Raw genomic sequence first — 20,100 nt, 5'->3', positions numbered from 1 at the left:
AAAATTCCAATAAAGATTGGAGCCGTAAACATCGAGGAAATAGAAGACTTTACATACCTAGGCAGCGTAATAAGCAGTGATAATGGGACCACCATCAAAGCAAGACTGAGTAAGGCTAGAACATCCTTTTGTCTACTCAGACCAATCTGGAAATCGTCATCTCTTGCAAGAAACACAAAACTCAAAATCTACAACAACAATGTCAAATCTGTACTGCTTTATGAATCAGAATTTTGGAGAATTATACAAACTGGCCGCATCCCACAACACCTGCTTAAGAAGAATATGCAAAATCTTTTGGCAAGACAAAATATCCAACCAGGAACTGTTCAAAATGACAGCACAAAGAGACATAAGATACGAAATAAAGACAATAAGATGGAAATGGATAGGCCATGTCTTAAGGAAGGAACCAGCAAACATCGCTAAGGTGTCACTGAGGTGGACTCCAACTGGTAAGAGGAAAAGGGGGAGACCTTAAGAAACATGGAGAAGAACAGTGGTTAGCGAGATGAAGGAGGTTGGGATGTCTTGGCGAGAAGTAGAGAAGAAAGCACAAGACAGATTGTTATGGAGAGAGCTAGTGTAGGCCTTATGTGCATCAAAGCACGAAGAGGATTAAGTAAGTAAGTAAAACTTGTAGTTCTTGCAAGATTTGAAATTGTTAATTCTTGCTATTTGATCTAGATGTCAAGAACATTGCACCTTCCAACTTTTTACGATCGGTAAAAGAAAGTACGAACATAATTTTCGAATCGTATATACATACTGTAGTTGTATACATTTGGTGTGTATTGGGATCTGTTATCTGTTTGAGTGTGTAACAAAATATTATCAAGTACATTATTAAAAGAATATTTTGATTTTTTAGTATTAAGCTCAAGTTTATATACAATTAAAATTTAAATAGGGAATGTGTTCATGGGACAAGATGATGCTTCCGCTATAGCATATACAATTGAAAAGTGACTTAAACTGAAAAACGGTACAAATGGCGTTGCCCGAATTTAAATTAGATCTGATTTGTATTGTAATTACTATTGTGTATAAATTTCATAACATTTGGTTAAGAACGAAAACGAAAATTAAACAATTATACCATTTGTAAAGGGTTGTTACTTTAGCACAGTAAAAGAGACAAATTCTATTTTGTGAAAATAAGCATGGGGTTTGTTTCATAACATTTGCCTAAGGCCAACTAAATTAAGAGAACAGGAACCCCATTGAAATATAAAGGCATCTTCTTGGACCAACCGGAAACCAAAATGCCTATAAAGCTATACTAGCTGTAAATCATTCTAATTGCAATTATGACGCTGCTAGTAATCAAACCTAATTGCAAGCTATTCGTACAGTACGATGATGTCATTTAACAAATTAGACAGTTGGACTAATTTGTCCTTTACCCTCTCTGATGTTCAATGATAACGTACTTTGTTTCAAATATTGAGCATTGGTTTGCTTGGGATATGTGGCAGATCATTTTTCATGCAAAAAAACGTTTATCAATTAGAAACAAGGAGATTAGTCGATTATGAAAGATGTCATTAACATGCGATTGATACAAGAAACATTTTAATGAGGAAAGTATTGAATAGAAACCCATGATTGCTTTGATTAATATAAGAACACTTACTTTATAGCGGGATTTTGGTCAACATCCAGAAATCCTACAACACAATACGAAAATTTAAAGTAAATTGCTTTGATATATTACAACATTGTATGAATGTAGGATATGAACATACCAATTGTGCATGTTATCTAAATATAAAACCATGGTCCTTATTACACTCATTGAAAACTTACTATTTAATATGTTATGGGGACAGTGTTATCAAATATAAAAACCTTTGCTGCATTCCGTCAAAGATAAACAAACTTTGGTAGTATATAAATGTTGAATCTTATAACTAACAGGATATGAATGTTTATGTTTATGGTGACGTTGTTTATAATCAAATGAATTGAGATATGATCCATTAAATCTTATTTGAACCTTTACAGATTTTTCAACTTCCTGCTTGTAATAACTTTGAATATTTCCTTTTACCTGGTACTAATATATGTATTTTATAGTGAGTGATATGCATATATGTATATAAACATCGATTGCCCTCTTGTAAACAACATGTGTAGTGTTACACTATATTTTGGCATTGTACAAGAAATGCTTATGACGTCTGTACACTTAACCCACTATCTGATGTACTCATGATTTGTCAGTCGAAGAAAAAAAATGATTACTATTCTTTAACATTTGACTTTTATCACCTTTCAAACAAAGAAATTATCTTTATTTAATTAGTTGTGTCAATTAGATCAAACTCATTTACATGACTGTCTATACAATGTCTCCCTTCTGAAATTATAATATCTCCTAGTGTATTTTGTTCAAACCTTGCTTTCCTGACATTAAATATCTAACTAGTGTTGACTTCAAGAAAAGTTCAAACCTTTTTAAAGAGATAAAGACATAAATATAGTTTTTTTAGTAGTTTCTTTAACGTTTAAACCAAATAAAACCTACGCTTTTCTAACGATTTTATTAAGTAAGTAATCGATTCAGAACTAATACAACTATTCTGTAATAAGTATTTCACTTTCTGTTCAATTATCCCCCTTCCAAAAATCCCCACCTTCAACCAAAAATACACATTATTTTAACTAGGAGACAGAATCCAATCATGTTTTATCATACCATTTTGTTTATTCAGTTTGGATAAAAAAAAAATTGATGTGTAATACCTTTTTTATTTTATTTTGTACACATGAATATGATGAGATGTTGCTTGATTAGAAATGAGATACCTGTTTCTGCAGGATAAAGGTGTAAACAACGGGTCATCATATTGATTTGGATTAAACTAATATCGTACAGCTAACAAAAACAAAACTCAAAAGAAATGCAAATAATTGCATCTAGAAAAGAGCAATCCATGGAATACTGATTCGGAACATGAACAGAAACAGTATGATCGGGTAAGACATGTGTTTAAGTGGTCAATGCATGTCCTGATCTAGGACAGCAGAGTAACAGATAATCACTTTATTGCGTAGAGAGGTCACAAGCATTAAAACGACTAATAGAAAAAAAAAGCATAACAAATAAAATCATATAAAAAAACTGCTAGGAAAATTCAAAATGGAATGTCCATTATTAAATGGTAAAATTAAAAGCCAAAAGACATCAAACTTAAAACAAAAACTGTCATATTCCTGCCTTACAAGAGGCATTTTCTTAAGTCGAAAATGGTGGATTAAACCTGATTTTATTGCTAGATAAACCTCTCACTTGTATGACAGTTGTATAAAATTCCATTATATTGACAACGATGTGTGAACAAAACAAACAAATATTTTAGGTAAAAATGTCTAAAATAGGGATGCAGCAAACAACATTGTTTTATTATCTGATTTATTATAAGAATTAAAAAGACAATTATGTAAACTAACATTGGCACAATAACCCAATGACGGGATGTATAACTACAGAGCCATGTCATCTTTGAAAAAAGAAACACAAAAAGGTATATAGGCAAAGCATGTTAGAATGAAAGACAAGAATACAAAAATTATCATAGAACAATAACATTATAACAGGATGTATAAATACAGAGACATTTCATGTGTATAAAAATGGCATATAGACGAAGCATTTTAGAAAAAATAGAACAGAAGAATACAAAATCATCTTAAAACAATAACACAGGGATGTACAAGTACATAGTCACGTTAAATGAATACCACCGGAAACAGACTTAACAGTTAAAGAAATATTCATAAGGACAAATAAAAGAATACTATTATACGTTATTAAGATAAAAAATAAAAAAACGTCAGAACCCAGAATCTATACTTCAAGACCATCGTGTATTATTTGTGAAGTTGGTACTGAAATCTTATCAACAAGATTGTGATACCTTATTTATTGATCTTTACGATAGAACACGACTTTTATCGAACAGGTACCAACACAAAACAAAAGTGATTGTATTTAGAAAAAGAATGACAATCCGTGGTACACTGACTCGGAACAGGTACACTTTTCGTATCCAAGGCATAGATGACCTTAGCTCTCGTTTGTCAAACTTTTTGGAATTTTGGGTCATCGATGCTCTTCAACTTTGTATTTGTTTGGCTTTCAAACATTTTTTATCTGAGTGTCACTGATGAGTCTTATATAGACGAAACGCGCGTCTTGCGTATTAAATGATTATCCTGGTACCACCTTTAATTTGATAACTATTGAAGCGTTGCCACTGCTGGTGGACGTTTCGTCCCCGAATGGATCACCAGCCCAGTGGTCAGCAATTCGATGTTCAAATGAATATCAATTACAAGACCATTTTTATAAATTTACTGTTTGCAAAAGTATGAATAATTCGAATGCTAAGGATTTTCGTATTTCAGACATAGATAACTTTAGCCGTATTTGGCACAACTTTTTTGAATTTTGGGTCATGAATGCTCTTCAACTTTGTACTTAATTAGCTTTCTATCTATTTTGATTTGAGTTTCATTGAAGAGTCTTACGTAGATGAAACGTCCGTCTGGAGTATTTAATTATAAGCCTGGTACCTTTTTTTTTATTTTTTTATTTTTTTGAAATTTTAAACATATTTTTTAAATAATCACCTGTAACATCAACCCTACGTTACCCAGGGATGCAACTAAGGGGCCCCGATTTTTTACAGGCTTATTTGTCGGTAAAAACAGATGAGAAAAAAAACCTTACATTTTAAATAATCATGCAACCTCACACCAAATAGAATCATTTGAATAAAGTATTCATCCTTTCGGGTTTTTTTCTCTCAAATGAGTTACCTGTATTTATTTATGAGCAGTTTAAATGGTATAGCTCTTCAAACCGTTCTTTTGTTATGCTAATTTACATTTACATTAAGTTTCTGGTCGAGTGATCTATTCCCACGTGCTAATCGTTAAAAATAAACTTAAAGGAAGTGTGTAGTTCTTTCATAAAAATTGGACTTAAGATTGTGTTTCCCCCCAAAAAAATTGTATTTCAAAGATATAGTGAGTAAATATTTGCTTATAATATGTACCTGTTAATACTACATGTCATTGTTACAAGTATTTAAATATATACAATATTTTCATACACAATAGAAAATACATAATACTTAAAACGAGTTGCCAGTAATGTATAAGAGAATCTATTTAGTATTAAAAAGGTCATTACACTGGCTTGGTCACTCAAAATATATAAAGTGTAGAACATAGTAGAAAAGGCTTCATTGTTCGTATATAGTTTAAAGGATTTGAACAAGAATTGGGTCTCATGTTTTAGCATACTAGTATTAAAAACCATCGATTTACTTATCTCTTTCTTAGTACCTTTAATAACCATACACAAACCGTATATCAGGGATAAACATGTGTGTTATTGCTAATGCATATCCCGAATATGTCAACTTGTTGTTTTAACGCCACTTTTAGGCACCGCATTTAGGCTATTTTGTAGCGACCAGTATTTATTGGTGGAGAAAGCCGAAAGGTCCGGAGAAAACCACCAAACTTTGATAGGAAAACTGACAATCCCAGTCAAATAATATTGGAGTCGAGTGCACCCGCACGATCGGGGTTCGAACACACAACATCAGTGTTGACTGGATAGTTCAACTAATAGACTAAAAAACACCACATTATTTATGTATGTGCCTGTCAGGAGCCTGTAACATGTGTAATTCAGTGTTTGTCGTTTGTTTATGTGTTACATATTTGTTTTTCGTTCATTTTTTTACATAAATAAGGCCGTTAAGTTTCTCGTTTGAACTGTTTTACATTGTCTTATCGGGGCCTTTTATAGCAGACTATGTTGTATGGGCTTTACTCATTGTTGAAGGCCGTACGGTCACCTATAGTTGTTAATGTTTGTGTCATTTTGGTCTTTTGTGGATAGTTGTCTCATTTGCGATCATACCACATCTTCTTTTTTATGGTGATTACACTAGCAACTACTTCAGACATTTCGGCCACCGAGTCCCAAACTGTTATACAAAGTTACACTGTAATATACTAGTATGTATTGCAAAGTCCATCATCTCAAAAACGATAGTTCCTACATGAAGTGATCGGAAAACCATTTCAGTCTATATTTATCAGAGAAACACTTATTTTTAGTAACACAAGTTGGCATTTTTATTGATACTAAGTCTCTATTCATAGTTTTTTTAATAAATGATTTATTTCAAATCAAAATCAAAAAAACATTATTAAAAAAAACTATTGATTTAATTTCAACTCACTTATGTCAGTACCATAACCCTCATCGGTGGTTGTAAACTCATCCTGTATACACAATTTAAATTTTACTAACGTACTCATGATACTTGTAGAGACATAAACAATAGATATTAAGAAAATAATGGAAATATATTACTATTAGGTGATTTTTTTTCTTAATAAATTCCTTAATCGATTTAGCAAATAAAAATACTATTTACATATAATATATACGAAGAGAGCAACCCTTAATGACTTCAGTTTTTTATCTGGTGAATTTTTGCAACTACACACAACTCAAATAGTTAATTTTTCACCATCGATATTTATCAAATATATGTCTATTATAATTTAAAAAATGAACTTATGTATGCGTCAGATATATGAGCATGGAAAATAATTAACAGTACATTCAATATCTTCCAATAATTTGGTAACTGTGTAATATTACCTGATTATGAATTACATCTTTTAACTTCGCAATCAACTTAGTTCTCTTCTTTTTCTCCTTTAAAAGGTTGTTCAGTATTGCCTGTTTATTCATTAGGAATGGTGTTCCTTCCATCTCCTAGATCAAAATGATATTTCAATTCAATATAAGAACTACGTATAAGTAAAGTTCTATGTATACATTAGTTTGTTCTTCTGGTAAGACAAACACAAACTAATGGACTGTTACTGTTTGGTTCTATTGATGTATGACTACAAAACTGAAACTTCCTAAAATTTCTAACTTTCTAATTTCAGATTTCGAATGCTTTATGATGTTAATTTCCTTGTGCTAATACTCTTCATCAAGTATAAATGATGAGTGCTCGTGAACCGTTACTTAAAATATCCCATTTACAGGTAATTGTTATAAATACGTAAATATGATTGCAACTCTAAAACACCAAGAACAAACTTAAATCCAGAAATCAGTAGAACAGTAGATGTCATCAATGCAGACACACTTATTTTTCTAATAATGGTAAGAGTGCAATGATACATCTTTTATATACACGAATCAACGACATATCCACAACAATGAGACTCTTTAGAATTTATACGATACCATTGAATTCAATCGATTATGTTAAAGCATTACGATATTCACACTCACGTTCATTTTGTAAAATGACAACATCATTTGGTTCTGCATTATACTCAGTCTAGTACATGTAACTTATATCCCGTATATGTAATGTAACTAACCTTATCTTTTTATTTATCCTTGTGCAAACATTGTTTTGAAGCTCTGCAGTTTGTTTACGTCAGAAGGATTTAAAACCAACAAACAGTCTTAACTTTCACTTCCATATATAATGACGATGTCACTCAGTTACCCACATTGTAATGAATGCTAACATTTAAAAATGTAGACAAGGCATATTGGAGACAACTCTTTTACGTGTAATGAAAGTTATTTGTGCATTAATTTAAACATAGCAGTATTTAAAACAGTGATCAAGCATTTATGTTGTTTACAATTGGCTGTGAGAATTATGCAAACAGATCCAGTTAACTGTACATGTTAAACACCACCATGCATTAAATTAAAGAAATTCTTTTTTAAGGATCAATACGGTAAGGATGAATAGGTAGACAATTACCATTCATACGTGAAATGCTTTAAAAAGTCACCACTGTACTTAGGGGTTCTGGAACGACTACACTGACAATAGTGTCTTGTGGCATCATTTAGGAACAAACTTGGACGGATTATGAATTCTGTTTGCATATGCAGTCATATGGTTTCAGTGCTAAGCCATTGATTCAGAGTTTGTACTAAACTGCAATTTTCTAGAAAATATCTGAACATCAATTCTAGTACAAAGTTATGTTAAAAGAGAATCTACAATGATACACATATAGTTCTAAGATAGTGTCAGACTGTCAAAACAATGAACTATAATAGCGTCTATTGATGACAGGGGCATTTCGAAGTATGGAGAGAGAAAAATATACATAATTGAGATATGTCAATTCGTCCTAGAGATATGTCAATTCGTCCTAGAGATATGTAAATTCGTCCCAAGGGTGCTCGTTCCATACTTTTTTCTTATAAATTTGATTACAATTATTATTCGGACAGTACAATTTTGACTATTGCACATTCATAGAATGCAAAGACAGTCTGTTGATTGTTTTGTAGGGGGGGATATTTGCTGTCCCTTAATTTTTATTTTTTTATTTTGCCTTGTGAGCCAATCTGTTTAAAGATTTTGAAAATTCAAACGGTCAAATTCGATGAAAGTTTGTGATTTTCAAGATTAATATATAACCAATAAATGTCAAAGCATAGTTTGGCAGGAATTACATGTACGACAAATTTTTTTTCTGGCAAAGTTTGAAAAAAATGTGTTAACTAAGCTGGTAAGAATTTACACCTTATCAATAGTTAAAAACTACTTGTTTACATTAAGGCTATTGTTATTACCATGATATTCCAGATTTACTTGACAATATGTTTTCTCTATGCATTCATGTTTATTTCTAATGACAATATGTGCAAAAACACACAATGATATATACCTATAAGTGTCTTTGATAGTTTTTTCCTCAGATAAAACTGACATATTCAATATACCCTAAAGATAAAATGCAACGGTGAATTTAACCAAGACCTCGGCAGTTGATGCATTGACCACTGCCTTTTATTATGGTAAATAAAAGAAAAAAAATAAACGAGAGGAACTTTTGGGTGTCACCAAGGCCTACCCCTTAAAATCAGGTTCAAATCCCCATTTTCTACATTTCAAAATGTCTGTACCAAGTCAGGAATATGCCAGTTGTTGTTCATTCGTTTGATGTGTTTTATCATTTAATTTTGAATTTTCCGCGTAGTTCAGTATTTTTATGATTTTACTTTTTAATATCTATTGAGATTGAAAATACTACGGAGGAAAAAAGCTATGCGTCGGAATCTCTTGAAATTTTCCCGAAATTGATTAACGACTTCAAACTAAAATCCATAACAATCGTGATGATTTCAACCCTCTTATTGTCAACTTTCCGTTTCTCAGCACCTGCTCCAGTGTATGGGATGTACTTATCTCAGACGATACGTTATGCGTGTACTGTAATGGTTTAATGAGGACTTTGATTTTCCTCTTACAAAACTGCCCAAACAGACTATCAGAAACAACGAATGGAATCGAAATCATATTTGTTAACGCTCAGTCACAGATTGGTTGATCTATTCGCTATGTCGTAGTCTCAAATTACTCATGTTACTATTGACATGTATAACGGTAGTTAAAGTTTTAATACCAATAAACCCTTATGATCTGTAACAGATTATGATATAACCCCGATTGTGAAATTTGTCTCTTTTGATTGAGTTACGAGATTTTAACATAGGTGAACTACTGTCGTCTTTCTTTACATTAATTTCTTTTCAAAGAATTAACTAAGGGGTTGGTTGTTCTCTATAAGTATTTAACCTCTCAGTCGTATTTTTTTTTAGCTTCCAGGGTTTTATTACGAGCGTAGTGCATTAATATTATTTAGAAACACATGTAGGGTGTAGGATAACATTGTATAACACTTATACAAAAATGCTGTTGTTTCAAAAATGAAAAGTCTTCTGGATGGTTTTCACGTTGGTGCAGGATAAAATGAGTAACATTGATCAATTAAACAAAGCTTGGGTCTAGATTCTATTTGTCAAATTTTATTATAGGAATATTTAAATGAATAAAAAATAGAAGTTAAAAGAAATCATTAGATTTCACGATAAAATAAAAAAAACAATCTTGCATTTCCTTGTTTAAATATATGAAGTGTTTGTATAATTATTCGTTAATCTTTTCTTGTCAAAGGTACATAATGTGAACGTGTAAGAGAATGTTTAAATCTACCTTACCTTATCCTTTTCTTTCTTCATATATTTCCTATATAATCTTATGCAATGGTCAAGCAATGGAATCTCACCAAGTTTTTGTAATGCTTGCTTCATATCAACAACTAAATGGTTTAATGATTTATTCGCATCTATAAAAACGTTCAATTTATAAAGGTTGTACAGTTTATTTGGATTAAAGTCAATCTATCAAAAGAATACACAAAATTATATTGTTTTATAGTCTATAGTAGATTATATTTCCCTGTTCAGCTTGTGAATGCCTTAAATAAATGCTTATCAACTATATGTTCTGACATCAAAAGTTGTAAAGTATTCGATTGTTGATATGTTTTAGCAACAACAAACAAAGACAATATCGTACGATTTCCAATAAGACCACTTTTTACCAGAGACAATTGATGTAGATGTACGTAAAATATGTCAAATACGGCCTTCATAAAATAATTAAAAACATACTACATAGTAATGCATAAATCGCCTCGACATGACAAAACAATTCAAGCGAGCAATCAAACAGAATGATGTATGTATAAAATAATAAATGAAGAGCAAATATGATATTACGGCTATAATGCAACTTAAATGTACGACAACCACTAAATGTGCTTCCTTTGGAGCAGTCATGTACAGAATGTGAAGGGTAGAGTATATTTTATTCTGACCTTCATTTTTAGAATATAATAATTATTCTTGTGATCCTTAATTTGAAAACTTTTGTGCTTATTAGTTTATTTTTTCTTATATGTTCCGCAAAAGATATCTATTGTCTTTTAATAATTTGTTTGCTGTATTTCCCAACAGTATCATATCTCTAATTCTAAGTTGGAACCTTTCAAGGAAGCTATTTAAACAAGATTAACAAGTATTGATGTTCAAGTCATTCCTTACGAAAATATAATTGACCGCATTGAATACCTGTTGCATACATGACGACGGTAATGTACCAAATGTTGTCACCACAATATCGTTATCTTATCCTCGAACTACTGCGAAGGACATGAGAAAAACATAGGATTCAGTGTATCGAACAGGATCTGATTACTTTTCCCGACAATCTGAGGACAACCCCGATTTTAGGTTAAGTTCGTGTTGTTCAGTCGTATTTTCATATGTAGTGTTTTGTAGATTGTTGTTTGTCGTTTGGTCGTTTTTTACAATGACATAATTAATTCATTTTCTACTTTGGATATCTCTCTGGCTTTTTTTTTCCCTCTCTTTTGTCGGTCAAGTACATTTGCATTTGATGAGGTCTTATATTTATTGTTTGCGATTTCAAAAGTATTAAAACAAACAATAGGTATTTTTTTAATATCATTTGCATCTTTTAATCAAATACAAAAAAAGTAAAACCCTTAATTCAAATATTATAAATCACAATTATCAAATAGGATTATGTACATGTATATCAGACTATTATTTTGTTTTAAAGTTCCATCATAACGTAATAGATGGATATATGCTACTTTCTGATTTTTTGATACATTGGATCACAATACTTCTCATACCTTCTGTTTGATTCTCCTCTAAGTTTTCAATTTCCGAAGTAGTAGCTGTTTTTCTTTTCTTTTGTTCTGGTTCTAAAAAGAAGGATATCACAATTAATAGATTGAGAAAACATATTCTTACAAAATACAAACCTTACAAATTCTTAAACTATAGAATTATAAAATCCTTGATATTCAACATTTATATTATTGCTGTAGGCATATGTGAGAACGGTTTATTACTGTTATAAAAAAAAATACAAACTACATACAAAATATTGACAACTATTAATACATTAACAAAGAATGCAAAAGGCGCTCAAATGCTCTTCTGTATTTTAAAATTATGATGTATTTGTTCTTTATATAACGTCACATTCCTATCCACGTTAAATTTTTCACTTTTTATGGAACATTTTAAGGAATCGGGATCAATATACCTAGCTAGGCCTGTACTTATAGATCACTGGTAACCGGAATTTCGGATGCACCAAACCAGGCACTTAATATTCGAGAAGCAGGCTATATATACCCTCTTATTTAGAATTCATTCATAATTTTTGTAAATTTCAAAATTATCAGAAAAGTATGTCTTCCTCAGACTGATTTTTAGACTTATACCTCCAATTTCACATACATGACCATCTCAGTACCAGAATCTATGAAAATGACACACGAGCTGCTATTAGACTTTGTAAAACGTCAAAGGTGTAAAAAGATTAAGAACGAATGTTAAAGAACGTCCTGTCCTTTCTCAAAAAAGTTAATCGGAAGGCACCCAGACCTTATTGATAAATGCTCCGTATCAATTGTTTGTTTTATAATGTTTACGATGATTTAACACAATTTTATACGCTGTATCCTTTTTTTTAACCTTTTATGTCCGTTTGTTTCGTTTACACATCGTTGACATAATAATGGAATTTTGTAACACTGTCATACAAGTGAGATGTTTAAAAAGCTATGAAAATTAGTGTTTGATGACAGTGTTCAATTTTCTATTATTCAATCATGGCAATGTATTCAACAATCTGTTCACAACACCTTTACTTTAATGCTTTTAAAATACAATAAAAATCAATATTCAAATGTATATATTCTTGATTAAACCAGAAATCTTACATTCTGCTATCGCTACATCTCCAACAATTCTTAAAAGATAACTAATATGTGAAAAAGTAATGTCATGTAACGCAATGCAATGCATGAAATTACACAACATTTGGATAAAGTAATGCATTAAATTAAAATTACATGTAATGCAAAGAAATTGTTACATACATATCACATACAATTACTTAAAAAATGTAATACGTTACCATGCATCACTATTAATAGTTATCAAAGGTACCAGGATTATAATTTAGTACGCCAGACGCGCGTTTCGTCTACATAAGACTCATCAGTGACGCTCATATCAAAATATTTATAAAGCCAAACAAGTACAAAGTTGAAGAGCATTGAGGATCCAAAATTCCAAAAAGTTGTTTTATTAAAATTTTGCATTACCCAATGCCTAGTAATAAACCTTCCTTAACATGCATTTTTTCGAATGAAATTCTGATTTCAAAATATTGATACTGTTTTATACTTGTTTGTTTAAATACAGTAGTAACATTTTAAAATCCGGAAAATTGTTTTTTACCTTCTGACATTTCAATTTCTTTTGTTGTTGATGAATTTCCTGTGTAGTCCCTTGGTTCTAAGTGGAAAAAATAAAAATATTTGTTCAATAGTCCACTTAACGCAACGACAAGTAGCAAATTATCAAAACTAACAATATATAATTAAAGCAATGCATTGGTTCATATTTTTTTTAGATATTGTGATGATTATAACAATTAGCATTTATACCTGCAGACTTATCACCTGGTTTGAAGTTGCATAGCAACACGACGGGTGCCACATGTCGGGCAAGATCTGCTTACACTTCCGGAGCATCTGAGCTCATCTAGTTGTCTTTCAATTGTTTGATGTATTTTTTTCAATGTTTTACTACTTGGTTGTCTAATGATCAGTTTGCAGTGCACTCTCAAATGCATGCTACCAATATAACACTTGTTGTGAAATATTCATTGTTGAAAAATACTGGATTATGGCCAGTTATAGTTGTGTCGGTTTCCCACGACTACCGGCCCTTTTTCCACTTTCTTTCAATTTTATATGCTGTATACTTTTGTTTAAAAAACACTCCAAACACAGTTTATTCAGGAAAAATTTCGCTCCTTATAAAATCTTACTTTTCATTGCTTGTTTATTTTGTAATATAAATTCGAGACTTATTACACATATGCTGAAGGAAATAGATGCATTACTTAAGATACTTAATCAAACCTGTCCGAAGAGTTACCTTCACATTAAAAAAACTCAGAAATTATACATATAACTCGCTTAAAACTTCAAAAGATCAATACTGTATCCTCCCTTCATTCTATGAATTAGAACGTTGACGACGTGATTTGTGTACTTACCTTCGTAGTTAGTGTTCTTTTCGACAGAATAATAAGAGTCGTAGTCAGATTCGTCCTCTACAAGAACATATCCATGATATGGTTTATCAATAAAAGCAGTAAATAAAATACTAGGAATAAAACTATATTAGATCACTGATAATCAAAAAACATAACTTTATTAAAATAGTTATCAAAGGTAACATGTACCATTAAAACGCGTTCTTATTGTATCCTGTTATGTGTTGACCTAGATAAAAGAAATCTTCGAAACTAGAAAAATGTATGAACTATTATGATAAGCGATATCGTAAAGATAATATAACCATATGACGTAAAAAGTTATTTATTACATTGAAATATTCTTTTCAACTTTTATATATACTTGTCAATGGAAATAAGAGGTAAACTGTTACGATGGTCTCATAGATCAATGTTCATTACACAAATCGAAGTGAAAATTTAAACTAATGGATTCGATTGAACCACAAAACGAGCAATACTACATTTACTATATGCGTCGAAGGAGTAAGTGTGTCATGCCATATCTATATCATCCGCCATCGTAATAATGTTATATTCAAGAATACAAGTAGGTAAAAAAAGGATGAATAGGCAAATTAACTAACTAATAAGATCAAATTCGTCTTTAAAATCTTAAGACTGCAAGCAGAGCAAATTTTATTCAAAGGACACAGTTTCTGAAACTTGATTCAATATAAGTAATCGACTAGTCAATTTACATAAATGTGGTTTTGTCAGGCTTTATTTTTTTTGAAATTGATTCTGTTTCATTCATAGTTTTAAAAAAACTTGTTGTATACAATATTTTGTTTTAAAAGTATGCGTGCTTTGTTGGTTTTTGTAAACTCCTAGTTGAACCACAATGTTTTTTATATAATATTCGTAAAGCAGAAGTGGACACTTAAAACTTAAAACGACAATCATACCTTCAATCGCTTCTTTCTCTCTCTTTGTTAATGCCTTTTCTAACCCTTGTGTTAAGAAGAAAATGAAAGTGTTTTACTCATACATTATTTAATTATCAAATTGAATATGATTTTAAAACACTACGACCTAACTGACAAATCATTTAAATCATATCACTGATACGGTTACTTTACTGATACAGTTGGTTTTGCGGATTTTCACTACCAATATGTTTTAATTATAGTAGAAATTAAAGTAGCAAAACTACCGAACACCGAGCTAAATTTTAACGAAAAATCCCTAGACAACCGACAAAATCAATAGCTCAAACACATCTAACATTGTCTAACGAATTGACAGCAATTGTCAATTTCCTAACTTGATACAGGTATTTCTTAATTGAGAAAATGGTGAATAAAACCTGGTTTTATAGCTAGCTAAACATCTCATTTGTTTGACAGTCGCATTTAATTCCTTTATATTGACAACGGTTTTTGAACACAACCCGTCATGTTTTCCACAAATGTGATATAATCCATTGCGAATCTTGTTTACCCTTCCAGAGAATGTTAGATTATTTGCAATATCTATTTGAGTTGTTCAGTTTTGAGTTTTATAGAATTGTTTTGTTTTTGTCTATCTCAATATAGTTGTCGGTTTCTCAATTTCTTTTGATTTATAATGTTCAAAGATATCTTTTTATCTTCTTCTTGTTGTATTTATGCTCTGAAATTAACAATGCGACAGTTACAAACACATACTCACTTTGTATAGTTTGATCCTTCATCTTAAGAGCTTTGTCTTGTCTCCTGATGTGGTTTATCTTTGACGTGCAGTTTTTGCAGCTGAAACTCTGTGTGCAATGATCACATGTCACAATATTGTCTTTCAATCCAGATATTGATTTGTCTGTTTTCCACTCTTTGTTGAATTTGTCTTGAAAGGATTCTGTTGAATATAAGGACAATCAAAAAAAAAAAAGGCGAAAGATATCTAACTTATAATTTGGAAACGAACAATGTATAGCTGACTATGGAGTATGGGCTCTACTCATTGTTGTAGGCCGTACGATGACCTTTCGTTCTTAATATCTGTGTCATTTGTATTCTTGTGAAGAGTTGTCTCATTGACAATAATGCCCCATCTTGGCAAAGAACAAGATACGAAAACAAAAAGAACCATGTATAATAAAACACAGCATAAAAATCTAAAGACTGAGCCATACAAACGGGAGCACCCATACTGTTACTAATTTTAACACAAACTCAGAGATAACTCAAGTAATTCATTTATTTACTTCAACCTATATGAATTCTTCTCTAACATATCGCAATAAAGGACTTATAGGGTTATTTATTCTAATTTAAAGGAGCTTTTAAATGTTCAGACTATAGACATGCTGAATACACAACAACAAAGGCTTGCATAATCATACTGGAGTCTTCTAAAAACATACAAACTACTAAAGTGACAAAATTAGTTGAATTAGAATCAAGGTGTTTAGGATAAACATTGTTAACATAGACGTATGCTCTATGCCTAAGAATAAAACATAAATAATTTATGTTGTCATGTGTCTGTTATATGATGTTTTACCATTCGATGTCAGTTTGTTTATCCTGTGTTATCCACCAGTGGGTTTATGTTTGTTTTCGCTCTCGTCCTTGATTTGTATTATATTAAAACTGAATTGACCAATTGTCAAAAGTGCAATTATAATTCAACCAATAAATATATCTGTTAAACACAGATTTAATCTTCTTTCTACACATATTATGTTACAGTTTATTTTCCAATTTGTCAACCTGGTCTAATGATTATCCTTTCGTAGATAATAATTTAACAACTCAAACTAAACTAGATTATGGTCCAAATTAAGCCTTGGTCATTTCTTTATCAATTTATAATTTTTTTCCATTCATATAGGTAATCTAAAACAAATCATAATCATTACTCAGAATATATATTCTGAAGAACTATTGAATCAGGTACATTGTACATACTGTATAAACTACTATTTAAAAAATGTTTAGCAATAACTTGTTTACGTGATAAATAATTATAGGTTCAAGTTTTTAGTTTTCTTTGTGATGTGTTGTTACCGTTGTTTGTTTTTTCATCCTTATTTATTTTTGTCTATGGTATTGTTTCTCTTTATTTTGATTATAAAATATGATTGTCCTCTTAGGAATAGTATAATCTATCTTTTTTTTTTGCAGTAAAATATCATCAAACCATTTTTGACCTGCAAGAGTAACCATGAAATGCATATAAATCAGGATGGTAATTTGTGTTTCTGGAGAATTGCTTATTATGCGGTGCTAAGACTTCCAGCATTCTCAGACATAACTTGCATAAATAATTCTGAATTTTACTTGTTTAATAAATAAAGGCAACAGTAGTATACCGCTGTTCAAAACTCATTATTCCATGGACAAAAAACAAAATCGGGGTAACAAACTAAAACCGAGGGAAACGCCTTGAATATAATAGGAGAATAACGACATAATACTGAAATGTAACTGATGCTCCTCTCCTCAAGAGTAACCCATTGATAGTGATTACCTTCATCTTCTGGTCTGGTCATTATTAGAACCGAAGCAGACAATTCCTCTGGCTCAGTAGATTTTATGCTGGATACATTTATAATTTTGCCAATGAAATTTTTCACAGCCACTTCCAGTGTTGAGTAGGATCTAAAAACACATCTGTTTGCTGTTGTATGTATTATCAATTTACTGCTGGTCTCAGAATACACGTAGTCAACGGAGAATTCGTCATGAAAAGAATATAAGTTGTCATTTATACTTGAGGAAATCAATGCCACATTCCATTTCAATGGACATTCCATTGTCCATTCGACGTAAAGTAATTGGTTCCCTGAAAGATAAATCTTGAATTAGAACTGTCAGTTGCACTTAAACCTTTTTTAAAGAATAAAAAAAGACAAATAAGCATGTTGATTTGCATATTCGTAATACTTAATATAATATTAATATAAGTTATATTATGATACCTTTAACATCAGGTGATTTCTCTCCAGGTGTAGTGTGCAATAGATCATTTGGTAGTCCTGTTAGTTTTAACAAGCATTTCAAATTGTCAACAGCTATAAAAATCTCTTCTGAAAAAAACAATAGATAAGGCATGTCTCCTTTAATGATAACTTATTTCTAAAACTTTACAGAAACATTACAAAATTTGCCGCATACAAATCAGTCTTTCATCAAACTAAGAATAAACATATGTTTTTGACATAACGAAAGGAATGTCAATAGAACTTATGTAAAAGGCAAACCCGACTTGTGGCAAACTTTATACTCATTGATTTTTCTAATCTTTTTTTCAGCAAATGTAGCTTGCAACATTAAAAATATAGTGTAAAGTTATCGTACCATCACAGTTTGAAAGTCAATTTGAGTGTTTGATGTATGTAGAACATAAATTATAATTTTGCTTTATATGTAATTAGTTCTTTTTGTATCAAAGCTTTCTAATTCACATGCAATCTTTCAGGAACAAACATACAGTAAATATTAAATAGATTGTTTGTATAACATTGCGATTGTGTGTATGTGTTAATTCTTTACAGCTTCTTTTGTATTATAGATATATATTTCAGAAAATACCATATTTTCCGTCATCTGTTATCTCCATTTTAACCTCTTTAATCATAGTACAGTCGTCTGTATTTTCTACTTCTGACTTCACTACAATAAAGATGATAATAATTTTTCAATATTGCTAAAGCCTTTAAGTTAGTAGTTTTTTTTCTATAAAAATTGTAATTTGAATTAATAGGCATATTCATCTGCGGAAATAGTATATTCACTGTGTTGGGTGCATAGTTTTGGGTAAAAGCTTTAGATTTTGGGTTAAACATACATGTCTCTCGGAATATGAAATATAACAATTACTGTCTTTTGTTTCGGTAAATATATAGTTTAATTGATCTTTGAAAAAACTTGGCCGTTGGGCTTAGTGCATCTCAGTTTTTCAAACTTCAGTAACACCACGTATTTACCTCACTAAAAGTCAGTAGTTGTATATAATAATACATTTGTGATGATAAACATTATTATCATCACATAAAACATTCGTATACCCAATTCTGCATGCAGCCGCAACCATCATGTTGATGATTGTTCTAACTTATGTTTTTCGTGTGCCCACTTCACAATGAAGTTAATGATATGTTCTATTTGAACTTGAAAAGATAATCAATATTGAGTGAGCATCTATTAGTTGGTACAGATGATCTCATATTTAAGTAAAATTTCGAAATTATTGAGTCTGTAGTCTTTAATTACGAAATACACAAAGATTAAGATACCAATACAAATCTGAATTACTGATTTCCGACACTTCATAACAGTCAAATCTTATCGAATATTCTATATTTTATGGGTTTAATCTTCTTTTTAAATCTTTATTTTTGTTTTCGTATATCAAATATTTCTCAAATGTAGTTTGTGTTATCACAAATATTATCAAAACATTAATTAGATGGATCTATATTGCTTATAAATAGAAACATATCAATTGCAATACAACATATGGTGTAGAATTCTCGTGTTTCCATTGGATATTACAATCCCGTGTTTCAAAGGTTACTTTACGTATCCGAAGCCTTGCTTCTAATTTTATGTATATTGTTTTGCTTATATTGACACTCGGACTTCATCCTCGGTCAATTTAATCTGAACAGGTCCATATAAAACGTAATATCAAAAGTCCATTACTGATAAATATTGTTTTCGTAAATAAAACAATGTAATAATAAATGCCTCTCTCTGTTTGTGAATCTGTAATAAGGTTGTTAAAAACTAACCTGCGTCTTTCAATTTTGTACTATTATATTGCCATACTTTCTCGGTATAATAATCAGTAATTGATCCGGGTTTTTTTTTTGTTACTTTGGGGGTCTTAATATTAAAATACTTCCCTTAAAGCGTAATTTTACTGTTAAATAAATATTCATACTTTGCCCCCCATGCGACATGCTGAAATAACGCACGTACATCGTCTGTCTGTCTATTCCTTCAGACTATAAGCCTCGCAAGTGTACACTTCTTGCAAAACATTTTATAAAACTTATATCATAGGGTCACATTCGAAAAAGAGTGCCTTTCAACAATTTTTC

At 30.9% G+C, this 20,100-nt stretch overlaps 1 protein-coding gene across 1 annotated transcript in view; it reads right to left on the bottom strand.

The window, feature by feature from the left end:
* The window catches only part of LOC139482227 (nuclease SbcCD subunit C-like), a 41,166-nt gene that overhangs the window by 11,208 nt on the left and 9,858 nt on the right, over positions 1–20,100 (bottom strand). Inside the window, exons 6-17 of the mRNA XM_071265960.1 lie at positions 18,587–18,667; positions 17,974–18,081; positions 17,523–17,837; positions 15,723–15,905; positions 14,978–15,022; positions 14,049–14,105; positions 13,223–13,279; positions 11,599–11,670; positions 10,094–10,221; positions 6,698–6,814; positions 6,270–6,312; positions 1,637–1,670 (exon numbers count right to left, since the gene is read on the bottom strand). Coding sequence (XP_071122061.1) covers positions 1,637–1,670; positions 6,270–6,312; positions 6,698–6,814; positions 10,094–10,221; positions 11,599–11,670; positions 13,223–13,279; positions 14,049–14,105; positions 14,978–15,022; positions 15,723–15,905; positions 17,523–17,837; positions 17,974–18,081; positions 18,587–18,667 — 1,240 coding nt within the window. The remainder of the gene's footprint in view (positions 1–1,636; positions 1,671–6,269; positions 6,313–6,697; positions 6,815–10,093; positions 10,222–11,598; positions 11,671–13,222; positions 13,280–14,048; positions 14,106–14,977; positions 15,023–15,722; positions 15,906–17,522; positions 17,838–17,973; positions 18,082–18,586; positions 18,668–20,100) is intronic.

Source organism: Mytilus edulis, chromosome 7 (genome assembly GCF_963676685.1).
Source record: "Mytilus edulis chromosome 7, xbMytEdul2.2, whole genome shotgun sequence".
Taxonomy (NCBI): domain Eukaryota; kingdom Metazoa; phylum Mollusca; class Bivalvia; order Mytilida; family Mytilidae; genus Mytilus; species Mytilus edulis.
This window is presented reverse-complemented; position numbering and strand designations above follow the sequence as displayed.